At 41.6% G+C, this 25817-nt stretch overlaps 2 protein-coding genes across 2 annotated transcripts in view; one reads left to right on the top strand and one right to left on the bottom strand.

Annotated features, from left to right (window-relative positions):
* Nucleotides 1–7313, top strand: part of SMAP1 (small ArfGAP 1) — a 92997-nt gene extending 85684 nt beyond the window's left edge. Inside the window, exons 9-11 of the mRNA XM_019613173.2 lie at nucleotides 2951–3119; nucleotides 3698–4026; nucleotides 6340–7313. Of these exons, the coding sequence (XP_019468718.1) occupies nucleotides 2951–3119; nucleotides 3698–4026; nucleotides 6340–6474 (633 nt within the window). The 3' untranslated portion in view covers nucleotides 6475–7313. The remainder of the gene's footprint in view (nucleotides 1–2950; nucleotides 3120–3697; nucleotides 4027–6339) is intronic.
* A 338-nt stretch (nucleotides 7314–7651) lies between these two features.
* On the bottom strand, nucleotides 7652–16021 carry B3GAT2 (beta-1,3-glucuronyltransferase 2). Its single transcript, XM_019613177.2, has 3 exons — nucleotides 15838–16021; nucleotides 7962–8110; nucleotides 7652–7887 (listed from the first exon to the last, which is right to left on the bottom strand). Exons 1-3 carry the CDS (start codon nucleotides 15980–15982, stop codon nucleotides 7801–7803), a joined length of 381 nt encoding a protein of 126 aa, XP_019468722.1. The 5' UTR covers nucleotides 15983–16021; the 3' UTR covers nucleotides 7652–7800.
* Nucleotides 16022–25817: the final 9796 nt, after the last annotated feature.

The raw sequence follows: 25817 nt of genomic DNA, 5'->3' as shown, positions 1-25817 counted from the left end.
GACATGCTAGGTGCCACCATCTAGAAAGCAGTCTGGCAGAAAAGGCCTTGGGTGTCCTCCTGGTGGGCACCAAGGTGAACTAGAGCCAGCAATGGGCCCATGCTGCCGAGAAAACTAATGGTATTCTGGAATTCATTAGGTAGAACATTGCCAGCTGGTCTAGGGAGGTGATCCTTCACCTCTGCTCAGCACTGGTAAGGCCACACCGTGTATACTGCGTCCAGTTCAGAGCTCCCCAGTACAAGAGAAACATGGACAGACAGACTAGAGAGAGTCCAACAGTGGGGCCAGTATGTTGATTTAAGAGACTGTAGCATCTCAGCTATTAGGAGAGGCTGAGAGCCTGGAAAAGAGGAGGCTCATCTGTGCCCACAAATACCTGAAGGAAGGGTGCAAAGAGGACAGAGGACAGGAGGCAGTGGGCACAAACTGGAATGCTCTGATCACCAAGAACACTTCTGTGCTGTGTGGGTGATGGAGCACTGGCACACACTGCCCAGAGACATTGTGGAATCTCCTCCTCAGAGATTTCCAAAGGCCATCTGGACTGCTACAGCTGTCAGACCAACTTAAAATATTCAGAATGCCATGAACTTTATTTACTATTATGTAATATTTAGGGAATTTAAAGCCAAAATCAAAATATTAATTTTTAGACTCCTGTGTTAACCTAAACTTCTGCTGTCAGCCAACTGCAGTTGTTATGGCCAGATGGTAAATGTGATGGATTCAACCACCATATTTATGGCCCTGGCACATATGGCTGATATTTTATGGTAAAAGTTTCCTTTTCTTAGGTGTTACGCTTTACAGGTAATAAATAAGCTGTCAGTGATGAAACCAATGTATGTTTAAACATGAAACATATTTGAGATAACTGCTAGTAATAAGTGATAAGTTCCATTACACGCTGCTGAGCTGTTTCATATTTCCTAACTACCCAATGAGTGTTGAGCTTTGGTGCAGTGATGGAGAGCATTGCACGCTGCTTTTCTTAAGGGCATAATGTTGTTTGTATTCAAGACATACTTTCACAGAGTCTTGGGTAGCATGAGAATAGGAGGCATGTGAAAATTATGTCCTTGTTTAACTTGAATGCCACCCTCTGTTTCCTTGCCATGCAGTTTGCATTATCTGCCATTTATTTAGCTGTTGAACACTTGAGGGATGCTTCTTCAGTGCCTTTGAATCTTCTTAGAATCTTACTAAAGTAAACTGAATTAACAGATATTAAATGGACGTTTAATCTTGTGACATAAACGTGGTAACTGTTTATCATCTTCCCCTGGGCCTTCAGCTGTCCCTTCTACTGTGTAAAGTATGTGCAAGTATGATGTGCTTTATTTCACTAATGCATGTAAAGGTAAAAGCATTGCATTTATCCAGAGAAGAACAGTCTGATGCTGTTCATTTAGAAAATAAACCAACCATACATGAAAACTGAACAAGGAAAAAAGAAAAAAAAAAAAACAGGAAAAAAACCCCCACAGACACATCTACTGTTCTCCCTTCTAGAAAAATCAAACCTCCTCCTTACTGTGATAAGAGCAGCAGAGAGGAGCTGCCTCTCTTAGCTCACTTCTGCTGTTTCACTGTCTTTCTCTGAACACATCTGTTGTACAGTGGCTGATGCATTACTAGGAGAATGTATAACAGTTCAGTACTGGGACTTCTGGGTGTACCTATGGAAAAAACAAATACAACCACCAAGTGTGGGCTTTTACCTGAATACGAATTGAAATCCATCTCTAGTATTTTCAAAAAGATTCTGCCAGAATGACAGTTCTCTCAGTCTGAGCAGGCTTCCTACTACCCACTAAAACCAATTATTTTCAATTTGCTATCAGAATTTTTGTCAGTAATAAGCAAGAGGCAGTAGCTTTAGGAGACATGAACCAGGCCGAGCAGCGAGGCTGTTGCTGTAAGCAGGAGCAGAGGTGTGCTACAGCAGCTTTGGGGTGGCTTCTGGTCTGATGGCATTGCTGTAGGATGGCAGCAGAGGTGGATCTGGCTGTAAAGCCAGGCTTCTCATTGTGGTTTCATGCAAGGAGTTTTCTCCTCTGTGGTTAACCTAAATACCACCATGCCCACTAACCGTGTCCCCAGCCAGGTGGCACTGTTTAGGTAGGCCGTAACTCTCCCTGCACCTCAGGTTGGTTTGGAAGTTCCCACAGGTAACAAGACTCATTTGTTTCAAGGATATCACAGGAATACGATGTGTTGCTTCTTTACCTAAGCACTATGGAAGTATATGTGTATCAGCAGCAGCCAAATGTTGGATGCAGTTTGGTTATAAAACAAGTTTTGAAAGAACAAGAGAACCTAACAGCCTGAGTGTACTATAGTTGCTCAGTCCTGGCATGCAGTAAGCTGGAGATCATCACGTTTTCTTAATAAAGCAAGTGTGCTTACAGAGCTCCAAGCCAATTACATTGTATTTTAGAAGTTGTTCACTTTATCAGCTGAAATTTTACTTCTGCCTTTTCTCCAAAAATATTATCCACTTAGCTGAAGTGTCTAAAACACCGCATCTTGTGTGTTAGATCCTTACTCATTTATTCTGCTTATGAGAAGATTAATGAGATGTGAATTGTAATCTCCTTGTTGATTTCCTAATTATTTTCCATAATCTGGCTACAGCTCAGGATTTTTGCTGCTCACTGATAAAAGATGTAGGAGCAGCAGGAAGGAACAAGCTGTGTGTAGTCCCTGGAGTTGGTCAGAGCTTTAATTTGGTTCTGTAACCTCAGCCCAGTGTTCTATTCTTTCCCTATTGTATGTACTGCTGTCTTGGGTGATACTGCATCTTCGTAGATCCTCATTCACTTAAATTTATTTTCAATAAATGAATGGGTTTTTGTGTGGTTCTGGGATAAGGAGTGCAGTAAATACTTAATGTAACAATGTTGCTGGTTTCCCTCAGCATTCTGTCCTGTCCTTTATTTCCTAGAGCACTTCTGCCAAACCAGCAGCTGCCACCTTGTCTGCAGCAGCAGGAGATCTCGATCTGTTCACTGAGCAAACAACAAAATCAGAAGAGTCGGCAAAGAAACAGCTCTCCAAGGACTCCATCTTGTCACTGTATGGCACAGGAACCTTGCAACAGCAGAGTGCACCAGGTAAATCATTTGGCACATGTTTATGATGCAATTCTGTTTTAAACTTTGCCCAGCATACCATCATCTCCTACAAATGTAAGACAAAGGTGGGGCACCCTGCCATTGTATTCAAATGAAGAACTGTTATTTTTACCATTACAAACATGGGAAGATTACTGAAACATTAATACCAAAGCTATAGAACAAAACAGTGTGTGATTATTGAATCAAGTGTGTATTTGACTGACAGATCTGTGAATTCAGCTTCTGCTGTCCAACTCATTGCTTAGGGTCTGAGCCTCTGCAGCAGGCAGCTCGGGTGAGTGCAGAGCTGTCAGGTTTGATTTCTGCAGTGTTTGTAGGAAAACAGATTCTAGTACAGTAATTAAAGACCCACTCATCTCAGGGATTTGCCAAACTCTCTCTATGGTGGTGAGTCCTTTTCCTGTGAGAGATTTTACAGGAACTAAACTAACAGCACTGACATACAGCTGGACAGAGTTATCCTTTAAAATTGTTTTGATGCACCTTATGCTTTTGGGGGCGGAGGGAGAAGATCACAAAGCACTTTCCCTGAAGTCTTCCTTTCTCTGATCCAGGTATGTTCATGGGCTCCTCCACTATGCCGTTTACCACACAGCCATCGACTCATTTTCAAGGTTTCCCAGCCATGGGAGTTCCTGTGCCTGCAGCCACCGGGATGATGGGAAGCATGATGGGACAATCGGTGCCAGTCATGGGGCAGAGCACAGGGGTGATGGTAGGAATGGGAATGCCCAATGGATTTACTGGTACGACACAAACTGGTGTGATGGGACTTCCTCAGAATGTCGTTGGACCTCAAGGTGGAATGGTGGGACAAATGGTTACTCCACAGAATAAGTACGGATTGCAACAAAATCAGCAAGCTCAATGGAACCTCACCCAGGTAAATGCTCGTTATTCCCAGATCAGGGTGTTTGAAAAAACATCTCCTTTTCAGATACAAACTGCTTAGCTGTAGGAGGAAAGCTGCAGTGGAGCCAAGTTACAGACTGCTGGACTATGAATTGCTCAGACACGCAAGGAAGAAAATCAATGAAGAAATAAATTAAAGATAACCAACATATAAGCACAGAATAAACTCTGCTGAGGGAGACCAAACTCAGTTTTCTGCTGCTGTAGCCAGTTTCATCCTGGCAACTGAATTAGGTAAAGAAACAGCTTCACTTTAGTTATGCCACGCCAAAGTGTAAACACAGCAGTGTAACTAAGAGCAGAATTGAATGGCTCAAGGATGGCTATTAACAATTAATACTTTCATTTCCAAGCGTCGAGATAAATTTCAGTGGAATGTGCAGTTTTCTGCACTGTGATGTGCTACTGTAGATAATTTGCTTAGAGTCATCTATTATTTATCTGTAGCATTTCCACGCTTTTATTTCTTAAACATGTTTAAAAGGTTCTCTAGAAGCGTTAGTGTATGCTTAGTACTATATTGATACATTATCCAGGGAAACATCCTAAAATCATGTAGTTGGGAGCTTATTTTTAAAAAAGTCAACTTGAGCAACGATTTTTTTCATATTTTTTCATTAGAAGAACCACGCAATAATTGCATGCTGCTTACTCTAGTGATTCATGAAGTGTACCTTAATGACTCTCTTAGATTTAACTATACTAATTAAGACTTGTGGTGTGAGCAGTTGTGTGGGTTTTTACATAGATAAAATAGCCTCTCTCTGAAAACACAGACTGTTACCCACTTTGAAAAGTAGTTTCTTAAAGGTGAGGATTTCAAAATGTCACATGAAAGATACCTGTGGACAGTAGTCCATAGATCTTTTTAAAGGTGTCTAACTTTAAAAAGGTCCCATAAATAAAAATCTTGCTTGTTATGTGTAAATTAAAAGCTGGCTCATAAGACAAAGTCTTAAACATTTCTGTACTACTTGTGTATCAGATAATATTATCATTATGCTGATATCCCACAGTTGCTAGGGGAAGCATGCTTCAGTTCTAAGGTGGGAGAGCGTGTTTACTTCCCAGAACAGCTTGCTTTATGTACTCTGCTCCTTCAGAATTCTGCTCCAGAAGAGATGAACAACTACATGAAGCATTTTTAATGTCCACGTCCAGGCCGTGGCTGTCATTAGTGCAGCCTTTTCACATGTATGAAAGCACACAGTGTTGATTCTGGAATATTTCTTTGCAGGTCATTTAACATCTTTTCCACCAGTTGTTTCACAGTTTCCTTTTGTACCCTGGTATTGTGCAATCCTGTTTACATGAATTCTCATTTTTTAGCTAATGCAATCTTCAATCTAATATTGCCTATACAACTGGAACATCTGTGTTTGCCAACTGATTTCACCCTCAGATTCCTTAAGAATTTGGACATCTTTACTCTGTCTATGCAGATTGGTTTTTGGCTTGTCTGCATTTGTGTTTTAGAAGATAAAAGGCAGTTATTTTAAGATTTTTATTCTGAGCACTGAAATGTACAGCAAATTCGTAATGTTTTCTGAGAGCAGAAGTATTTTAGCATCCTCCTTAAAATGAATGTGAATTCTGAACTGTTTCCAAACTTTAATTGGTTATCTTTCTTAATTTCATGTGAACTGTTTGACTCGTTTTAAAGAAGTTACAGTATCTTGAGTAGCTTCTTTAGTCAAATATGCCTCTATTTATAGATAGTAGTCAAGTTTATAAGTCTGTGTCATTGGTTGCTGACTAAATGGACAATTATTATAAAACAAAACAACACGAAATAGTGGTGCAGTCAAGTTTCTTCTCCAAAGAAACACTGCTGAAACAAAAACCATCCTCTGGAGTTGCAAATGTAGACAAGGCTTTGCTACTTGTTTGGATGTTTCTACAGTATAATTGCCAAAATTCTCTTGGTTAGCTCTGAAAGTTGAAAGAGAGCTCCTATCAGCAGAAATACATCAAACTCCCTTGTCACAAGCTCTGTGTTCACTAGTAGAATTCACTAGTTGAATGCTGATACAGCCTTCTCATACACTGCCAGTCAGCTGCTGTATCACAGCGATCACCTGAACAGAAACTGGATCTAGAAGAGCTGGTACCCTGAAAAATATTTAGATGCCTTCCTAGAGTCAGTATTTCTACTTAATAAAAAATACTAATTTTAGGACAGTGTCTTTTAACTGAGTTGCTGATTTAGGAGGTAGTACTGCTTTTTGGCTAACCGTGTTGCCTCTCAGCTCCAGTGCTCACTAGGCTCTTGTATGCTTCACAGATGAATCAGCAGATGGCTGGAATGAACCTCAGCAGCTCCAGCAACGTGATGGGCTTTGGGCAGCCCCCCAGCACAGTGGCGGGATGGACTGGAAGCTCCTCGGGTCAGACTCTCAGCACACAACTGTGGAAATGAACGTTGCAATAGAAGTTTCACCCAGAAGAGCCACCTAACATTCCTTGTCCAAATGCATTTACTTCCGCTGTTCTCTCCATGTACATACTTTTTCTTTTTCCCAGGCTGTTCAGATTAAGAATATAACTGACTGACCGTGTTGTGGTCTGTATTGATTTAAATTTGATGTAGTGAAAAGCAGATCAAGAACACATTTATATATCACTGGCAACGTTTTCATACAATGCATATGATTTCATAGCCCATGTATTTAAGAAGCTGCTTAACCACGTATTGTTTTTTTCCCCTCAAAATTCTAGATCAAATGGTTTGCATTTAAGGGACGTAGCTATCATGTTAGTAATATCCAAAAATATAAACCCCAATCCCCCCCAAGATTACCCAGTAATCCTGTAGAAGGTACTGTATGAACAAATATTTAATCATATATAAATAGAATGTAAATGTATCACAGCAATGTTTTCTAGTGTATCAAACAAATTTTGTTTCATCATGCATTTCACTGTGACGTTATTATGGTGTGCATAACAGGGAATATGATCATTGAAAGGAAGATAAACCTGGATGTTACTCTACTCCTACAAATTAATGGTCTATTCTTTTAAAAATGAGCATTTGATCCATTTGAGTTTCCTGTGCTAAAGCACCCAAGCAGGCTCACAAGGCATGTATGCAGTATTAATGCTGAGAGCTGGTATGCATCCAAGGTAACTTGGTGTGAACAGATCTATCTTTCCTTGCAGAAATATCCAGGTTTATGACAGTGATTGTGTTTACATTTTATGGTGCCTCATAATGATAAAATGTTATTTCCCTATATTAAAAAGATGAATCCGTAAGTGATTGTGGGTTTTTATTTCATTATTTCATAACTATTTGACACCTATTTCTTTAAGTCCAATTTTAATGAAGGAAAGCATTTGGAGGATCTATTTATGCAAATATTTAGATCAACAGTTCATGATTTAAAATCAGTTTATAATTATACCACTAAGCTGGATAAATACAAAAACTATATACATACATGATGATTTTGACAATATTCCATTGCAGTCATGTTTTGATTGATTGATTGTTTTTACTATGTGGAAACAGCCTTACAGCAAAGGTAAGTGTCAGTTTATTAAGATGAGTTCAGAAATGCATGCAAACAAGTTAGAACAAAGCACACCCATTTGATTTGCTTAATAGAATATCTGACAACTTTCTTTTGTTTCCACAGAAGTCCACCGGGTGACCTAAAAATCTCACACCTGCAGGCTGTTACAGGGGCTGAATTGGAGCACTTTCCAACACATCCGCTGCACTGTGTGACTCGTCTCAGGATCATACCTCAATGTTGACTGTGTCCAGATGATATTTTGGCTCATTAGCTAGATTGACCTTTTCTGTTCGTGTGTGCCACACAAGAACCTATAAAATAACACTTTGTTAGTACGGTCCTCTACGAAGACCACTGAGAACCTTTTTAGAAAATAAATGGGTACCTTTGTGCAGTTGTTTGCTTTTGGCTCCAGTTCCTCCACTGTTGTTATCTGTTTCAGAAAATCAGATTCTTGCATTCCTGGCTGAGAACCACGACGCTTGAATACGGCCTTTGGATGTGACAGAATCACCTGAAGGCTCACAGCAAATCCTTGAAGAAAGGAAGAACAAAATGGTTAAGAAAAAGCACAGTTTTTTTGTAGGCAAGTTACACTTAGCCTACAAAACTCCATACACCTTTTAAAAAATGTTTGATTATATGAGTAGACAGTGTTTGGTAGGATAGGACAGCCTGCATTGTTTTCTTTTACCCTGAAGCTGCACTCAGATTTTCAACAGTCCATCAATTTCCTGTCATAAAGAGAATTTTTTTTTTTAATCTTCCCTTTCTCCTTCTAATTAAGAAATAAAACTGAATTTTAACTATAAAATAAGATGTATCCACACTGAAAAAGTATTTCTTGGTTTGAGGGTGAGAATCCGGAAAAAAAGGATTAGAATGTTACTTAAACAAAGCAGCTGTTGTCTCTAGAGATTTTTAACATTGCTGATGGAAGACAATTCATACATGGTATATGTTGGCCTTCTACATCCTGTGGCTACTGGGGACTTCTGAACCATTCATCTAAATGGCCACATGCAGGATAGTCTGTAGCTGATCCAGGTGTTGCACAGCACTATCAAAGGATCTCATCAGTGCTTGTTTGCAGTGCCTTCTCCCTAATAATATACATTAGGTCCCTCAAAGGGAGCTAAATTGAGAAATCAGTGATTTGAACAAGCTCACCCTTTCTGAAGCAGCTCTCGTGCATCTCCAATTTGCCAGTGGTTATAGAAATTTGAAGTTGTTATTCAGCAGGATTCAGTCACGTGTAAACTTCTTTAAGGATGACTCAAAAGTCAGCCTGATACACTTGTAAAGGAAAATTACGTTTGTATAGCCTTGTATCTAAGAGCAAGTCTACTAAATAAATGGTTTTTTGTCAGTTCACAGTGGTTCCAGCTGTCTCTTTGCAAATGTTTTGACATCTGTTCTGGAAAACTGCAAGAGTACTTAATTCTAAAGCCAGTATTAAGATTTTTCTAATTAAAAACTTAAAAAAAAGCGTAACTTCCTCTGATAGAGTGTAGGCTGCCCCACCTGCTAGAAGCAGTGCTGCACCCAGCAGTTCTCTGTTAGGCACTGGAATAGGCTGCCCCGGGAGGTGGTGGAGTCACCGATCCTGGAGGTGTTCAAGGAACATTCGGACGTTGTGTTGTGGGGCATGGTTTAGTGAGAACTATTGGTGATCAGTGGATGGTTGGATTGGGTGATCCTGTGGGGCTTTTCCAACCTTGGAGATGGTATGATTCTATTCTGTGATGATTCTGTTATTGGCTGGCCTTAGCAGGGGCCAGCAGGGAGAAGAATGATGACAGATTTGGACTTCCCTCCCTCAGTGGGATTTGTCTACAGCAGGCTACAGGCCCTCAATGCTGTCCAGGTCTTTGTCACATGATTGTGAGGGGCACAATGTGGGTTCCAAAAACCCTCCCATTTTTCAGGCACGGAATAAAGTCAAATTATTAAGCTGTTGTGCGTAAGGACATGGAGTACTGCACGCTGACTGGCCTGAGGTTTGTTTCCCTTATCAGTGGTCATACATTCTTTGTGTATCTTTAGGGTTTTCAATAAGTAGCAACTTGAAAAAAAAAGTTCAAGGAGACCTCTCCCCTTGGCTATCTGGTTCTTCAGCTCTGCTTTACAACTGCTTCAGTTTCACATATTGATGTATTTATGTAGATAAACTTTCAAAGCACTTGAAATGGAAACCATTTTCTAGTGCCAACTTCCAGTTCACTCCATCACAGGCGGAACATTATGGCATCAAAAAGAAGTGAGATGGTGAAGGGTTAACCACAGCAGCACTAGTTCCTTCCCCTAGTAGATAATAATCCCATGGTAATAGGCCAGTGACAGTAGCCACTGCTGCTTAGGAATTCTAATTTCACATAATTCCTTGGTGGAAGTAACATCTCCAGTATAGCATAACCAGACAGTGCTACACACACTATTTCTACGAAGTCAATACTAAGCTTAATCACATGAAATACCACAGGACAAGCTTATAGCCAAACTGTAACATGGTGTTTTGCTGTTTCTGTTTGATGCAAAGCTGTAAATGACATCTAATTGGCTGATGAGCCACCTAGATAAGAATGAATTTGTTGGAGGATGAGGCATCTGGAAGACACAGCAAAGATTACATCTGTGCTGCTTTCTCTGGAACCTGTTAATTCACGCTTTGACTTGTGTTGGATTAACAGCTTCTGTTAAATGATGGAAACATTTTTCTTTACCCGGTTAGACCGCCTTTCAAGATTTAGTTGCTGCGATTAATAGCTCTGCCTCCTGAATGCTCCAGATAGCATAGTAGCTGAAGGCAAGCCAGAAACTGAGTTTTTATCATTTCCAGAGTGAATAAATGCTAAAGCTTAGTGCTGATGGTGACACTGATATGCTGGTTTCCATGCAGTTTAAGATACTGCCTTTGACTCGTCAACCATACCGTGACTCGAAGTCTGCTTCCTTCCTCTTCAGGTAACGCACCATTTGAGTTGCAGTGCAGTAGAGGTGCTCTGCCACATGTTTTTATATGTTAGAACAGAGAACTCTGCTGGCAATTAATTTACCATGAAAGAGACTCTCTAGGTTAAACCCGGCAATCTCTGAAGAAGTTCTTACATCCTTTGATGTCAGGGTGGGGGTTTTGAGTTTATCATCTGCCACAGCCAGTCAAGATTTCTTTGTACGTCCATTTTGCAGCTTTTTCAGACAAAATATGCCATGTTCTCCAGTGTCATTAATAGACAGCTTCTTTTCTGAGAAGAATCGGGAGAAAGATGAGATGTAATACAGATGGCATACTACTGCAAAATCCAAGGAACAGGTGGTTGCTTGGGCCTTAGCAGAGGGACTCAGAGCACAATGAATGACTCCAAAATGTGCTTGCCCAGTGATTCACAGGTATAGATTAATCTGTATACCTGAAGCAGCTGCTGGAACGCTAATATAAAGCACACATCACTTTTCCTTGAACAGTCCTGACATTATGAGATTCATGATCCAACTAGTTTTCATGGGTGGTAAAAAAAGAAACAACAATTCTTGCACTGGGAACAAGCCATAAGTAAATCAATAAGTGTCACAGAAGATTTAAAATCAGGTCTATAATAAACAACACAGTGCACTCGCTTCAGTTGCCCAAGTGGCTACTGATAACCTGAAATTTTTTGTTTCTATGTGTGACACTCCATTGAGATTTTTCAAATTCTCCAAAAGCCTACAAGTGTTCTTGTTATGGGCTGCATTCCTTTAGATATCAGTGAAATGACATATTAGAGTTCATATCTGCATCAGGCTGTCTAGGTCCAGAATCTGTCTAAAGGAGTTCCTGTATGTTCTTGTAGACACTATAAGTATTTGCAGAGCTTGAGATTAAGATAAGCACAGCAGGCTGACTTCAGCTGGGAACTGGGAGCAAACTCCTCCCTCACGGTAAGGACGGAGCAAAGCTGAGACCGACTCACAAGACTGAACGTGTGCAAGTCTATAGGGCTGGATGGCACACATCCCAGCATCCTAAGGGAGCTGGCTGAGCTGGTTGTCAAGCTGCTCTCCATCTTATTTGAAAAGTCAGGCAAAATCCCTGGGGACTGGAAAATGGGGAACAACACTCCCATTTCCAAGGTGTTTAAGGTCAGGTTGGATGGGGCCCTGGGCAATGTGATCTAGTACTTGATCTAGCAGTTGGCAGCCCTAGCTGTGGCAGGGGGTTGGAGCTTGGTGGTCCTTGAGGTCCCTTCCAACCCATGCCATTCATGATTCTATGAACTTATCTGGCCATATATAGTATGTATAGTGTATTTTTAAGCAACAGTTGTTTTCATAGTTTGTTTGGTTAAAGTTACTCATCTTCCATCTGCTTACCTTCTCAGGTAGTTCTACATCAAGGCAACCAACTATTGGTTCCATTTCCTTTACTATGGCACTCCCATAAAAAGGGGATTGAGCTGGGGTCTGTCACGTTATTTTTTTAGTCAGCCTACTCTAATAAGAGCGCCTTGGCTAGAGTCACCAGGAACAAAAATGCTTCACTGCTATCACAGTCAGATTCTGATCAGTCTGTAACAGAAATACCAGTGACAAAAGGTATCTTGGGGTATGTTTTGCATGGATCGAAGTGAGACCTGCCCAGAGTGATGATTCACTGCCATTCTTCTTACTTTCTGACATGGTAGTACAACAACCTTTTTTTTTTTTAAACTAGTTTTCCTTAGTTCACGTTTAACCCATATTTTAATAATACTTTTAAAGCCTTAGGTCTGCACATTCGAATAGACAGTTTGTTTCCCTTTCTAACCTTTGGGCAATGTTTGTCCATATCTAAAAGAACATTTTCTTAAATGAATTTCTTTGTGTTATACAAGAGCCCAACTCCTATTACTTTCATGTAATGGATACAGAATTTGCTTAGCTCTGTTTAATAAAATATTATCATAGCCTAGCTAAAAGCACCAATAATATTTATTGCAGAATCCAGCCAAGTGTTGTTTTCACTGAAAACTACAAAAACATTTCTTCAGCAGATCTAGGTAATATCTTTCCAAAGCAATAAGTAAGGTTGAATTTCAGCCAAAAAGAAATACCGTTTACCATTCTCTTAAAAACAAATAAATAGGTAGAACTTACCTTAGAAATTCAAGGATAGTTTTGACTTTGCTGCCACACCAACCTCCCTACTTGAGGTTTGCATTTTATATAACTGAAGATGCCCTTTAAATCAGCTGCAGAGGATGCACAGAGAGGAGAGACAACAGCTCATGCTGCAGATGCTGAGCCCCGCTTTCTGCAGCCAAAACTGAACACACGGACACACAGCCCTGGTGCTCAGGCTTGAGCAAGGAAGCATTTAACTGTGTTGTGGAAAACAAGGGGTGCTTATGGTACTACAGAGTTCTGGGGACGGGTCAAACACGCTTACTGGGAGTGAGAGCAAACTGCAACTCCATATTCCCCCCGGTTCTCCTCTCCCCTGCTTCTTGTGGGCAGAGCTGAGAGGAACAACAACAAAATAATTATTTACTCGCCTTCCTCTCTTCTGAGCGTGCACTCAGACGTCTGTTTTCCAGGCAAACTGTTCATTTTCTCCTCCTTCCCCTTGGCCCCATACCCTCAGCCACACTCCCTCTGCTCTAAAATCCAAATGCTCTCAACACATTTGCAGTCATTTCTTACCCCCTTTTCCTACTAGCTCAGACTCAGTGTTATGTTTTGCTTACAACACCCAATTCTCTTTCTCTTTTCCTCCCTTCCTCCTCACACTCTGCAAACCACCTACTGTTAGAACTCAGGCGGTACTTTAAAAATACCAGAACTCATCTGTATGCTCTGGTGGTTGCCTGACAATAAGGAACACAGGAAACAGCTACTCTGCTTTCTGAATGCAATTTAGCACTGGGGAATAACTGTGTCAGCCACAAAGTTCTAGAAAGAAATAACCTATGTTTTCCTCACTGATAAAATGTGACATTTCAAAGAAGAATCTAGAAGTTGGCTAGGGAGGGTATCAGCTGATCCCCATGAAATCAGCAGAACCTGCCCCACATGACCCATGGGAGATATGAATTTGGCCCCATACCTTCAAGTCTAGAATAAGAAGTTCATGTGCTTTCCCTTTTTACTGAAATAATGATATTAAAATGTAATTCAAATGTTTGTGTTATATTTGTTGGACTAATAAAGTTCTCTCCAAAGCAGCACCTCCTTATTTGTGATTCTACAATGATTTCTGACACTCTTAGCCCTTGTACCTCTGTCTCCATAGCCCCTCCCTTCCAAGACCTCTGTAGGTAGAGGAGCAGGTAATGCCCGTGGAGCTGCCTGTCCCATGAGCCAGCGTTGCAGCAGCAACTGCAAGCTGTAAGCAAAGATGACATGAGCTTTCCACACATCTCCTCCTTTCAGGGTTTGTCCCTTGCCTAATGTAGCGTAATGGCTTTTTGTCTGCTGCTAATAAATTATGAACCGTGCTATCATCCTTATAATGCCTTTCTGCAGCACAGAATATGTATCTATAATCCACATGCAGACTATTCTCACAGAAGCATGATTGTAGGGACAGGCAGAATTCAATCTCCCCCGAAGGATACCTCTACCTCTATGCTCTCATGCCAGGAATACCAGTAACCTGAATGATTTCTACAGCGTAGAAAAATTCACCTGTTGATACTTTACCACTTTTCATCGAACACCTCAATCCATTAAAAAAGAAAACTCTCGAGATGGGAAAGCACTGTCCTTTTTCCACTCCCAAGACATAAAGGTCTCAAAAAAATGAAAGCTGCTGGCTAATTCTACCCCATTCTTGTCCCTGTATTTTCCCCCATCCCTCTCCTCTATGAATATCCAGGGACTGCTCCAAAAGTAATACCTCCTATTTTATTATGTTAGCCCACAATATGGGAGGTGAATGTTGGTGGTATTGCAGTAGAGGTTGAAACTTCCCACCAGTATTCTGTTCCATGTTGCTGCTGTGTAACAACAGCAAACATGGAATCTGACTCAGAAGTGCCTATGAAGCAAAGGTGTGTCACTGAATTCCTCCACATGGAAAAATGGCACCCACTGACATTCATTGACGCCTGCTGAACATTTATAGAGATCAAACAGTGGATGTGACCACAGTGAGGAGGTGGGTGGTGCGTTTCAGCAGTGGTGACAGCAACATGAAAGACAAACCACATTCTGGATGGCCATGCACATGTTTGTGAGTGCAGCATGCAGGCTCTTGTTCATCATTAGCAAAAATACATAGCTAATGATAGTGACTATGTTGAAAAATACTGTTTTGCAGCAGAGAATTTACTCCATCAAACAGCATTATTGCGCTCTTTCTAGCTGCTACAGTTTTTATGGAAATAAATAGGAGGCATTACTTTCAGAGCAACCTATTTCAAAACTGCTGAAGTGCAAATACTGTATCACACTGGGAAACCAGCTGCTGCTGCACTAGAAATCAAAATTTGGCACAGCAATGATTCATGTGGCAGTTGTGAATATACAGGAAAGAGTGCCTAAGCATGGACTGACAGCAAGACAGAGCTGCATGGTGTGCTAACTTCCCAGTGGAAGATTGATTAGATCAATTTTGAAGCTTTTCTGCCTTCTGCTACGCTATAGCTGTCAGTGATTTTTTTCCCCCTAAGCCCAGCATTTCATACTATATCCATCTACAGTTATCACCATCACTCCAAATAGCCAATAAAACAATGAATTATGTCATGATAAAGTAGCGTTTTACAACATGAGGTCTAAGAAGGGTCTCCATTTATACTGTCTGCTGCAGATGGATGACTCAAGGCAAGGCAAGGCTCCCTGCAAAAATTAACTGGATGAATTGATTTACAATTAACTCATTCCAGAAAAACAATCCATTCAACATAAAAGCCAAGTTGCCACATGCAATTACAAGCAAGTGAAAGTAAGCTGCGCCATCACCAAGAAGCAACTTAATTAAATGAGGTGTGCAAACTAAGACTTCTAGGATATTTAATGCTATAGCACTATGAACAGCAGATTTGCTTGAGAAGCTTTAAAATCTGCTTACATTGAGATAATAGAATGGCCTGGGTTGAAAAGGACCGCAATGATCACCTAATTTCAACCCAACCGCTATGTGCAGGGTCGTCTACCACCAGACCAGGATGCCCAGAGCCACATCCAGCCTGGCCCTGAATGCCTCCAGGGATGTACGTTTCTGTCCCACTCGCAAAAAAATGTAAGAACAGGCACGACGAGCTTTCTGTCATTCATACAGCACGAAGCTTAGCACTTACCGGCCATGTCGATGGCGAAGGGCCTGTCAGCTCTCCAGCCTGTGTACCACCCGACGACCTTGCCGTTCTCCACCACCGGACGCTCATACCGCCGTCCCCCGACCAGCCCCACAGGCCACACCGACACCTTGCGGGTTGTGCGCATCTGCAAGAGGTGAGCAGAGCATGATTTCCTGCAGTATTCCTAGAAAGTTCTTCTGTAAGTGTTGGTGTGAAGCCTACGCGTTAATCCTCTGTAATAGTCATTTAAAAGCAACGGTTGCTTGCAGATTTCAGCCCAACAGGGTAAGCATTTGGAAGCTGCAAAGGCCTACTCATTTTCTGTGAGAGCTCCAGCTCTCTTCCAGTAGGCACCTCCGCCCTACCAGAAATACTCTATTCATGTTTTTATAAGAAAAAAATTGAAAGCCATGGAAAAAATGGTACTTGCTTTCATGTTTGTTTTAAAGGTGTGTGGTGTTTGGCACTCTTTCAGTAAGTATATTTCTATAGATTGCTTATGTAGTGTAGCAGCATGGCGAGATAAACAATTATAGGAATGATTAGCAAATGCACACTTCATTAAGACACGTACAATTAAAAACTGTGACACACAACTCTCTCCTTGCCTGCACTACAGTAGATCTGTACAAAAGAGGTTACAACTATTATAGGCTCATAAAAAATTAAAAAAAAAAAGTTTGGGCCATGCCTTTAAACATTTACATGTTGTTTCAGAAAGAACTGCTGAGTTTCTGGGCATGGCAAAGGCAGTGTGGGAGTTTGTTTCCAATATAACTACAAGTAATTCTGTAAATGCTGGCCTCATCTATCCCACAGGAGATTGCAGAGTGGAAAATGACTCTTTAGCAACAAGTGTGTCAGACTGGGGTTCTTGGAATTCAGCACGCTGGTCAGCGGCCCAATTTCTGCAGTGAAAGGGAAGGTAACATGACTTAAACGTTGATGTGCAGTGAGGACTGAGGAGCCAGGTGCAGAATGGACAGCGCAGGCACTGCAATTTGCCCGGCTGTACCACACTGGCTTAACTACTGTACTTAAAAATGGTTCTTTTTAAGCAAGTATCAAGCTATCCCACTGTAACACAGGCTTAATTTGATTGATTTTTAAAACAATCTCATCTTCTAGAATAGTTGAGGCCCGTTCCTTAGGGAAATGCAATCCCTTTCTCCTCTCAAACACTCATCTTTGCAAAAACAAATACAATTCTACTTATTTGTAATGCACTCTCCTATAGATAGATGTTCAAGTGAAAGACAACCTTGGTTAAATATTAAACACTTGCCTCTCTTTCTGTCAAGGTGAAAGATTTATCATATGTATCATCTAGACTCCCAGGAGATCCACCAGAAAAAAAAAAAAAAACACAAAGAAAGCACTTCACTCTGGGTCACATTTTTAAGTTAGAAACATTAGCAGATTTTTAAGTGAATATAGGGAGCACATAAAATACATATTTAGAAATCAGCTGTGTATGCACACACAGAAGAGCACTGTACACCTCCTCTCCTTCCAACTCTTTGTGCATCTTCTGTGTCCAAACCACTGACTGTTTTATTGCCCCTGCCCGCTTCAGATTATTTTCCCCATATCTCCCACTTTTCCATTTAGAAAATCAGAATTAGCAATCAACTGTTCTGATAAAGAAATCAGTCAAACCTCACAGAATTGTAGTGGTTGGAAGGAATCTCTGGAGACCACCGAGTCCAATCCCCCTGCCAAAGCAGGTTCCCTAGAATAGGTTACATGGGAAAGCATCCATGTGGGTTTTGAATATCTCCAGGGAAGATATCTCCAGACTCCACAACATCTCTAGGCAGCTTGTTCCAGTGCTCTGTCACCTTTACAAGTAAAGATGTTTTGCCTCAAGAACATATGGAACTTTCAGTTTGTGCCCACTGCCAATGTGCTTCCCAATGTGCTTCCCATTGCTGGGCACCACTGAAAAGAGCATGGCTGCGTCTACTTGACTGTCACCCATTAGATATTTATAAGCAGTCTTCCCCTTGGAGTCTTCTCTTCTCCAGGCCGAACAGTCCTATGTCTCTCAGCCTTTCCTCATAAGGGAGATGCTCCAGCCCAATCATCACCTTTGTGGCCCTCTGCTGGACTCTAGAAGCTCCCATTCTTTCTTGAACTGAGGAGCTCAGCACTGGACACAGTACTCCAAATGTGGTCTCACCAGGCTGCCATGTTTCTCTCATGTGGCTAAAAACCTTTTCTACATTCCATAGACTTTCTTCTTCCGTTTGAGTTTTTCCATGAGCTCCTCGCTCATGGGGTCTCCTGCCTCCTTCGCCTGATTTCTTACTGTTAGGGATGCACCAATCTTGAGCCTGGAGGAAGTGGTGCTTGAATGTCAACCAACTCTCTTGGGCTTCCTTACTTCCAATGTTCCAACCCATGGGATACCTCCAAGCAGGTCCTTGAAGAAGTCAAATTTGGCTCTCATGATGTCCAGGGTTGCAATCCTACTTACTGCCTTGTTTCTTCAATGTAAGATGCTGAATTCCGGTATGTCAGGGTCAGTGCATCTTCATGATTTTAGCAATTTTAATGATACATCCACACTGCAATTTTTTCTAATGGTGTTAACATCCAAAGCCATGGGATATGGACAAAAGGCATGATCCTGTCAGGCTTGTCTATACAGCCAACTTTCCAGTAAGTTTGCAGGGCATGATCAAGCCACACATCCTACTACACTAAGCTGGTGCTATCTGCAGGATGAACACAGATATCCCCTCACCTCTTATCTATCAGCACCAACGCGTACTTGAGCATATGGCTGCACTGGCTGCAGGACCAACTTATCAGTGTACTGATTTACAGTGCTCCAGCTGCTCTGTGCCAGCTGTCTGTTTGCACCCACAGCAAGCACAAAGTGCCCCCAGGTAAGCACAAGCATGCCCCCAGCTACACCAGGGCAGTAAGCCCAAGCTCGGCCTTTTCCCACATTTGTGTAGCTATGCTGCAAACTGAGCCAGGTCACACAACACTTCTGCACTGGGTGAATACTGGCTACAGCATTCACTCTAACAGAGCCAGAGAGATTTACATTAATATCTCACTTTACAAAGTGTGTAGCAAAATCTTGTTACTCCAGAGTATCTCACTGACCTCATGAAATCAGCACAAAATGACCCAAGAATTATTATAGCCTTGGGTCTGTCTCTGTGTCTGCAAGTTAAGCCATTAAAGCCACCATACATCAGAAGAAAATAGGTAAACGTTTACAGAGCTCTTTATTTTGCCCTTGTGTTGCTTTCCTTATTCTCACAGGTTCCATTTGTGGAGAATGAAATAAGCATGTGTCAAGAATGCAACAATCCCTTTCAGTACAAACAGCCAGAGCACATCTAGACCACTATTTATGCTAATTCTGAAATACCTGGCAGCCTCGGGATGTGCTAGGCAGATGGAAGTGGGAATATTTCTTTCAATCTTCTGAGAATAGCATTACTGCATTTAACATACTGATGCATTATGGTTATATTTATGTATGATTCTGTGAAAGCCACATTTGGATTAAAAGGTCAGCTTGCAGCTGGAATTTGACACTATCAAACAAAAAGGCGATTCAGAAACATGCTAATTCTAAACAGCTTTGCTGCTGTGGGTTACGCAACTATCCAAATCCTATAAATGACAAACAGCTTCCTAAATTGCTCTTCTAGCTGTCATTTTAATGTGGCATCACATGCTCTCTTATCATTGAGTGCTTTTAAGTCCTGGCAGTGTACAAGAATGAGATTCATCGTACTTACAGGGAACTCTTTGCAAGTCAGGCATCTCGTTTATCCTAGTTCGACTTTGATAGTTAATGAGCAGAGATACAAATATGCCAATGTGATTCATCCCGTCTGGCCTAGACAGCTGCCTTAAGGTAAGATGAATCTCCTTCTGGAAATGCTTTTTCCTACCCTTAATTTGGTTGGGACACAGAAGAGAGTGATGTTCTGGGTGGCGGAAGGTGGGGAAAAGGACACTAAGATGGTAGAATAAGCCAAAAGGAAGACTAGGAAGGAGTAGGTAAGGAAATGACAGAGAGAGCATTAACAACTGACAGCAGAAATCCCAACGAGGTGACGGGAACATGGCAGCAGATATAGTAGTAACACAGGAACCGCTAAAGAATAACAAGTGAAAATGCAGAAAATGTAGTTGAGTAATAAAAGAGATAGTGTTAAAAGCATTGCTAAAAAAAGCATCTCAGTCAATCAAGGAAAGCTACTTAATGGGATGTGCTGGACTGATGGATGGGTAAGATGTCAAGCCAGTGAGAAAATAAAGAAGCCTTAGGGGAAAGAAGGTAAATGACAGAGAGAAGGAAGTAGACTCCTACTTCTTTACAGTGAAAAGGCTTCAGTGCTAAAACAACCATCCTAGTGTTATTGCAGCCTGATGTTGATGCATTCCTATTTGGGATTCAATGTTTCCAGCAAAACAAACCTGGCTGCTGCAAGCAGTAAGCACTGTTCTGTCCTCTACTGCTTCAGCCCTCGTGTGATCTGTCCTGGACTGTCTTCAGGCTGTTGGAATGAATGGATCAAACTCTATTCCAGTGAGTTTCAAATACACCTATATGCAAAACTCCAATTTTCTGTTATCAAAGACGTAATCTAGAGGTTCCCCAGCACAGCTCTCCCAGAAAATAAGTGCTACAGGTTACATGAGCACAGCCAGCAACCCTATCAGTTCTCAAAACAGGCATCATGCATTACTCTCAGGTCACATACAGCCAATTTCTGTTTCAACAAAACTTACATTGCAACTGCTCCCCATTCACTTAGGCACGAAATGGAGCTCCTACTCCTAACACTACTTCAAAGAGGTACTGAGTCACAGAAAATCTGTGCCTGTGATGTTGTGGGGAAAGGACCTTCAAAAAGCAAGTTTGATGTCAGTGATCTGGACTACAAAGGGTCTGTGCCTCCACTGGACAATGCACAGGAAGGGTCTACAAAGCAGTCCCTCCCCTAGCCAGCCCCACAGCTGGGGAGATGGCACTTCAATATAACCTGACCAATATTTGTCTCATCTGTTCTTAAACATCACAGAGGCTCCACAGCCCTTACAGGTGATGAGACTCAGTGCTTCATCATACCACTGGAAAGCTCTTCCCTTTACCTTACCTTACACTGCCTCTACTGGTTTTTACAGTCCACACCACGTAGGGAAGACAGATTAACTTCCCCCCTCTCAAGCAACACTTTACATATTGGATACATTGATTAATGCTCCTAAATGACATCAGCATCCTTGGGTAAAATGTCAGCACTGCTTCCCTACAGGAGAAAGCTGTACCAACCCTTAACTACTGCAGCTAGGAGCCAATCTTTGCACTGGGAAGACTTCCAAAACACAACGCTTTCAGCTCTTCTACTTACTAATTCTTTTTCTTATCCTGTTTTCTGTCATTCCACTCAGCTGTGCTCTTGCATCGTGCAACACACCGCTAAAGAGCCACCGACAATTCATAATTAATTTCAAAGCAACAGTATTAGTTCTGCAGGTAAAAAAGAGATCGCTGTCAAAGTACAGAAACAGAGAGCGTTTGGTACCTTGTAATCCACAGTCCCTCACTTGAATAAATCCGCTTTAAATAACCTTTTTGGCACTGTTTCCTCTCATTTTTTAAGCTATGTCATTGTTTCTCTACCAGTATCTTCTAATTCAACCTTTTTAGTGTAGGTATTACATGTCTACGTGCAAGGGGAATGTCAGTGTGCATTTAAAATCTGCCATGTATTCTTAAATAATTTATATCCCAGAAAGGTATTTAATGCACTGCTAACTCTTATTTAGATCTTCTTTTATTATGAGGCAAATAACTAATGACAGCCAGCTAATATTTAATTCTGTCTGTGCTACTGAGTGTTATTTTTAAGATGATGGCAAAAACCTGATTTTCCAACAGAAGATCTCCATGTTTTCAAAGAGAATGAGATTCACTTTTACTACTTTTAAATCTTTTGCATAACCATATCCATTAAAAACTACCTGGAAGTCAACTTTTACGTAAACGTCCTACCCTTAATCTGCTATATTAAGCTATCAAAGGAGCACAAACCTTTCCCTCGTTAAATGTGAAATAAGTAGGAAATACTCATCTCTTCTGTCTTTTCTGAGTTGCTTTCAAACTGTTTTACAAAGAAGATCATGGAAGAACTAAAGCGTAAGTTCAGTTTCCGACTGTTCACTCCTATAAAAGCCCTATCTCATGAGAGAAATCTTGTGAGAGGGAAAAAAAAACAACAGAACCCTTGGGGGAAAGAAAAGGAATCAAAAAAATACGTAGAACCTTCTGCTAATAGAGAAAGTCGTGAACAGAGTAAGAGATGCAGAAATTTTAATCCTTGCTTTCAAAATATTTTACTGAGATTTTTTGACAAATCAAACATTAGTGTCACTTCTCACGTTTTAAGCAGAAACTATTCAAATCAGGGGGAGAAACCTCCATTAGGTTTCTCTGATTGCTGTAACAGATCAAAAGTCCCCGGAATTTTTGGTGCTAGTTTAAGTCTATGAATAAAGTAGCAAACAAAAACTGCCATCTCCCACATATATACAAAACCAAACCAATTTAAGCCATTAACAAAGAACAAATCATCTCCTGAAATGTGTATAAAATTAACTTTGAAAAGAGCTAGCGCCTGCATTATCTAGGGGACAGAGGAGGTTTAGGTTAGATATGAGGACGAAGTTCTTCACTTAGAGGCTGGTGATGCACTGGAACACGGTGCCCAAGGAGGCTGTGGATGCCCCATCCCTGGAGGCATTCAAGGCCAGGCTGGATGTGGCTCTGGGCAGCCTGGTCTGCTGGTAGGTGACCCTGCACATAGCACATTGAAACTAGATGATCTTTGAGGTCCTTTTCAACCCAGGCCATTCTATGATTCTATGAACTGAAGCAGCCCTGCTCCAGTAATGCAAAGCAGAAAGCCAGAGCATCACAGAGAACCAGCAGGAAAGGAAGGAAGCCAATGCTGGCTGACAGACACCTGTACTGGCCATCAGATGTCTATGTGATACACAGGGTCTGCATGTATATAGGTTCTGCTTTCACTAACAAGGATTTTTTTCCAGCTGCAAACTGTCAGAAACAGTTAGAATATCTGCTACCCTCATGCAAACCTCCTGGGAGAATGAAAACATTTTCTTGTGTCCCTGCCCTTCATTCTGAACCATTCACACAACTCTGCTCTACAGTGCCACTATGGGAATTAGCAATGTCTATTAGCAAAGAAGAAATCTTTCTTATTTTTCATCTCTTCTTCATGATTTGTTCCCATCTGGTTGATTTGAGGACCATCCTGCCTGGACAACTTAGGCCACTACCTAAGCATTATCGTACTTTCTAAATACCAGAGATTTTCCGGTTAATTCAATGTTTGTTTAAATTACTGCTGTGAAGAAGAACCCAGCTGACTGAGTCAGAGAACACTGATCAGATTTTCATATTTTCTGTGGCTCTGTGAACCTTGAATTATCTGTAAAGACATCCTCAAATTCAAGCTAAAAGGGTGGAGCTCTTTCTCCTCCCCTCCTTCCCTTCCAGCACGATAGTTAGGGCATCCTTGTGCAGGCAACAGATACAGCAATTTGAATTCTGCTCCCCAGCTCAGTGAGCAACTAGGCTAAATGCTGAGCTACTAAATAAAAGGATTTGTTTTTCCTTAGAAATGAGAATTAATGCTGTGATTTACTTTGAACTCCATTCTGCAGGGCTGTATTCAGAACACATAGTAGAGCATGAGTTCCTCTAAAGGAACCCTCAGCTCACATTCAGGCACGACAGCAGTGTCATAGAATGGCTTGGATTGGATTAGAAGGGACCTCAAGGATCATGAAGCTCCAACCCCCTGCTGCAGGCAGGGCTGCTAACCCCCACCATTTAATACCTGACCAGGCTGCCCAGGGCCCCATCCAACCCGGCCTTGAACACGTCCAGGAATGGGGCATCCACAATCTCTCTGGGCAGCCTGTTCCAGTATGTGCTGTACTGGCATTCTTTAGGCACCTAGCCAGCCCTGCTATGAAATCTTAGACAGCAGTGACCAAAGGGCTAGGGGTGGCAGGGAGGGAGGTCATGGCTTTAAACATAAGCACTTTAATTTCAAATATATCTCATTTTAAGTGTCTGAGCAAAACGCAAGCAAAACTGGCAGACAGAACCCAGAGAGGAATCTGCACGACTCAATGCAGCAAGCTCACCTTTTGGCACACGGAAAACATTTACTAAGAGTTTGGGGAAGAGTTCAGGGTAGGGAAATTTCAACCATGTCTACCTGCAGTTCCCAGCCCTTGGGCTGGAGTCTTGTTTCTAACATCTCTCTAGGAAAGTGGAATGCGAGTCTTATCTAAATTTTCCTCCAGAATGTCTGAAAATATAAAATCAGCAGTTGCTAAGAATCAGTCACAATATTACATTAACTTGCATTCAGGAACAGGATGAAGCACAAAGGCAGCAAACTATAACAGAGTCATTCCAAGAAGAACGACCTACAGTATAAAATAGAAGTTATGATGATTCATATAGAAACATCTGTAAAGCGTATCACGCACTGAATTGGGGATTTCAGGCCTCGCGGTGGCTTTGTTATGAATGCAGCTGAGGTTCAGCTGATAAAAGATGTTTTCAGAAAGTGGACTGCTGGTTTTGATGCAGACGGACACCTCCAGGCAAACGCATCATGTGTGAGCATGAAAAAAAATAAATCACTTCTGAGGTCTGCATCCCGAAAGAATAAATGACAAAACAATATGCCAGAACCAGCAGCACTGAACTAAAAGCATGATTTTTCACCTGAGCATCATTATACTCTCAAGTGGAAAGAGATGGGAATAATTCTAAGGCTACACTTCCACTCCTGCAACTATTTCTTGAGCTTTCCAAGGAATGTTGCAACCCTGGAACAACTGGTCCTTCCCCAAAGCCCTTCCAAGGAAGATGGGACCTCCCCAACAAAACACTCAGCTGAGCAGATGACCAGTGCACTGGAACAGCAGAAAGACAACCCAGGCTCTCCACCATACCCTAGGAACTACTGCTAAACCTGCTCATCCCCTGTCCAGTTTGACTTCCAGGACATAATCTTGCCAGCAAAAAACTAAGCTATACATATGACCCATTATATGTCCTACCAAAAAAAAAAAAAAAGAAAAAAACCACCAAAAAACCCCACAAACATTTATAAAAGCAACAGAGAGCTCCAGTTTTATACCACAGATAGTGTTTCCCAGCAAAACACCTCTGCAGAGTTATTTTTCTTCCTGTTTTCTATTCCCCTCATTTCCACATAACACGCTGCATAGTTCACTCCCTATCAAATATAACACACTTATTCCTGTAAGTAGCAGATAGGAGTACTTTGGACAAAGATCAGAATTTCCTCATCGAAAGCTCTCAGCAACGTGCCATGGCATCCTATGTCAAAGCACACACCTTTTTGATTGTGCCCCTATTGCTCATACACCACTGCTCACAGTGCTGCCTTTTACTGCAGCACCAGGGAAACCCACAGCAGAGGAGCTGCCATGAACACAATCTTACACTGGCATACAGCTCCCTGGCACACCTTCTGCCCTGCAGTAACTCCCTCTGACTGCAGGAATTAGCAGCAAAATGCACACCTCGCACCCACCCTCATGTCCTTTGATCTGCAGAGGGCTGCCCAGCCAGCAAAGGGCAGCGCTCCGACCAGAACTGAGAGCTCCTCTCTCCTTGTTCACATTCATGCTGCTCCCCTAAGTGGGTGAGAGATGACCAGGTGTGGGATTAGGCAGTTGCAGAGCTCCTGGAGGATGGCTCGTGGTACAGTACCATATAACAGGCAGAGAAAACCTCCCTCTCAGGCATCTTCAGTGCCACTTCCAGGCAGAATTACTACTGGATTCCTTCTGCATGCAACACATTCTGAAGTGTTCTCTTCGTGCTTGGAAAAGAGAAGCTCAGTTTACCCTCATAAATCAATCAA

The sequence above is a fragment of the Meleagris gallopavo genome, chromosome 2, assembly GCF_000146605.3.
Source record: "Meleagris gallopavo isolate NT-WF06-2002-E0010 breed Aviagen turkey brand Nicholas breeding stock chromosome 2, Turkey_5.1, whole genome shotgun sequence".
In the NCBI taxonomy this organism is placed as follows: domain Eukaryota; kingdom Metazoa; phylum Chordata; class Aves; order Galliformes; family Phasianidae; genus Meleagris; species Meleagris gallopavo.
The sequence above is the reverse complement of the archived record's forward strand: the minus strand, read 5'-3'. Positions and strand labels throughout refer to the sequence as shown.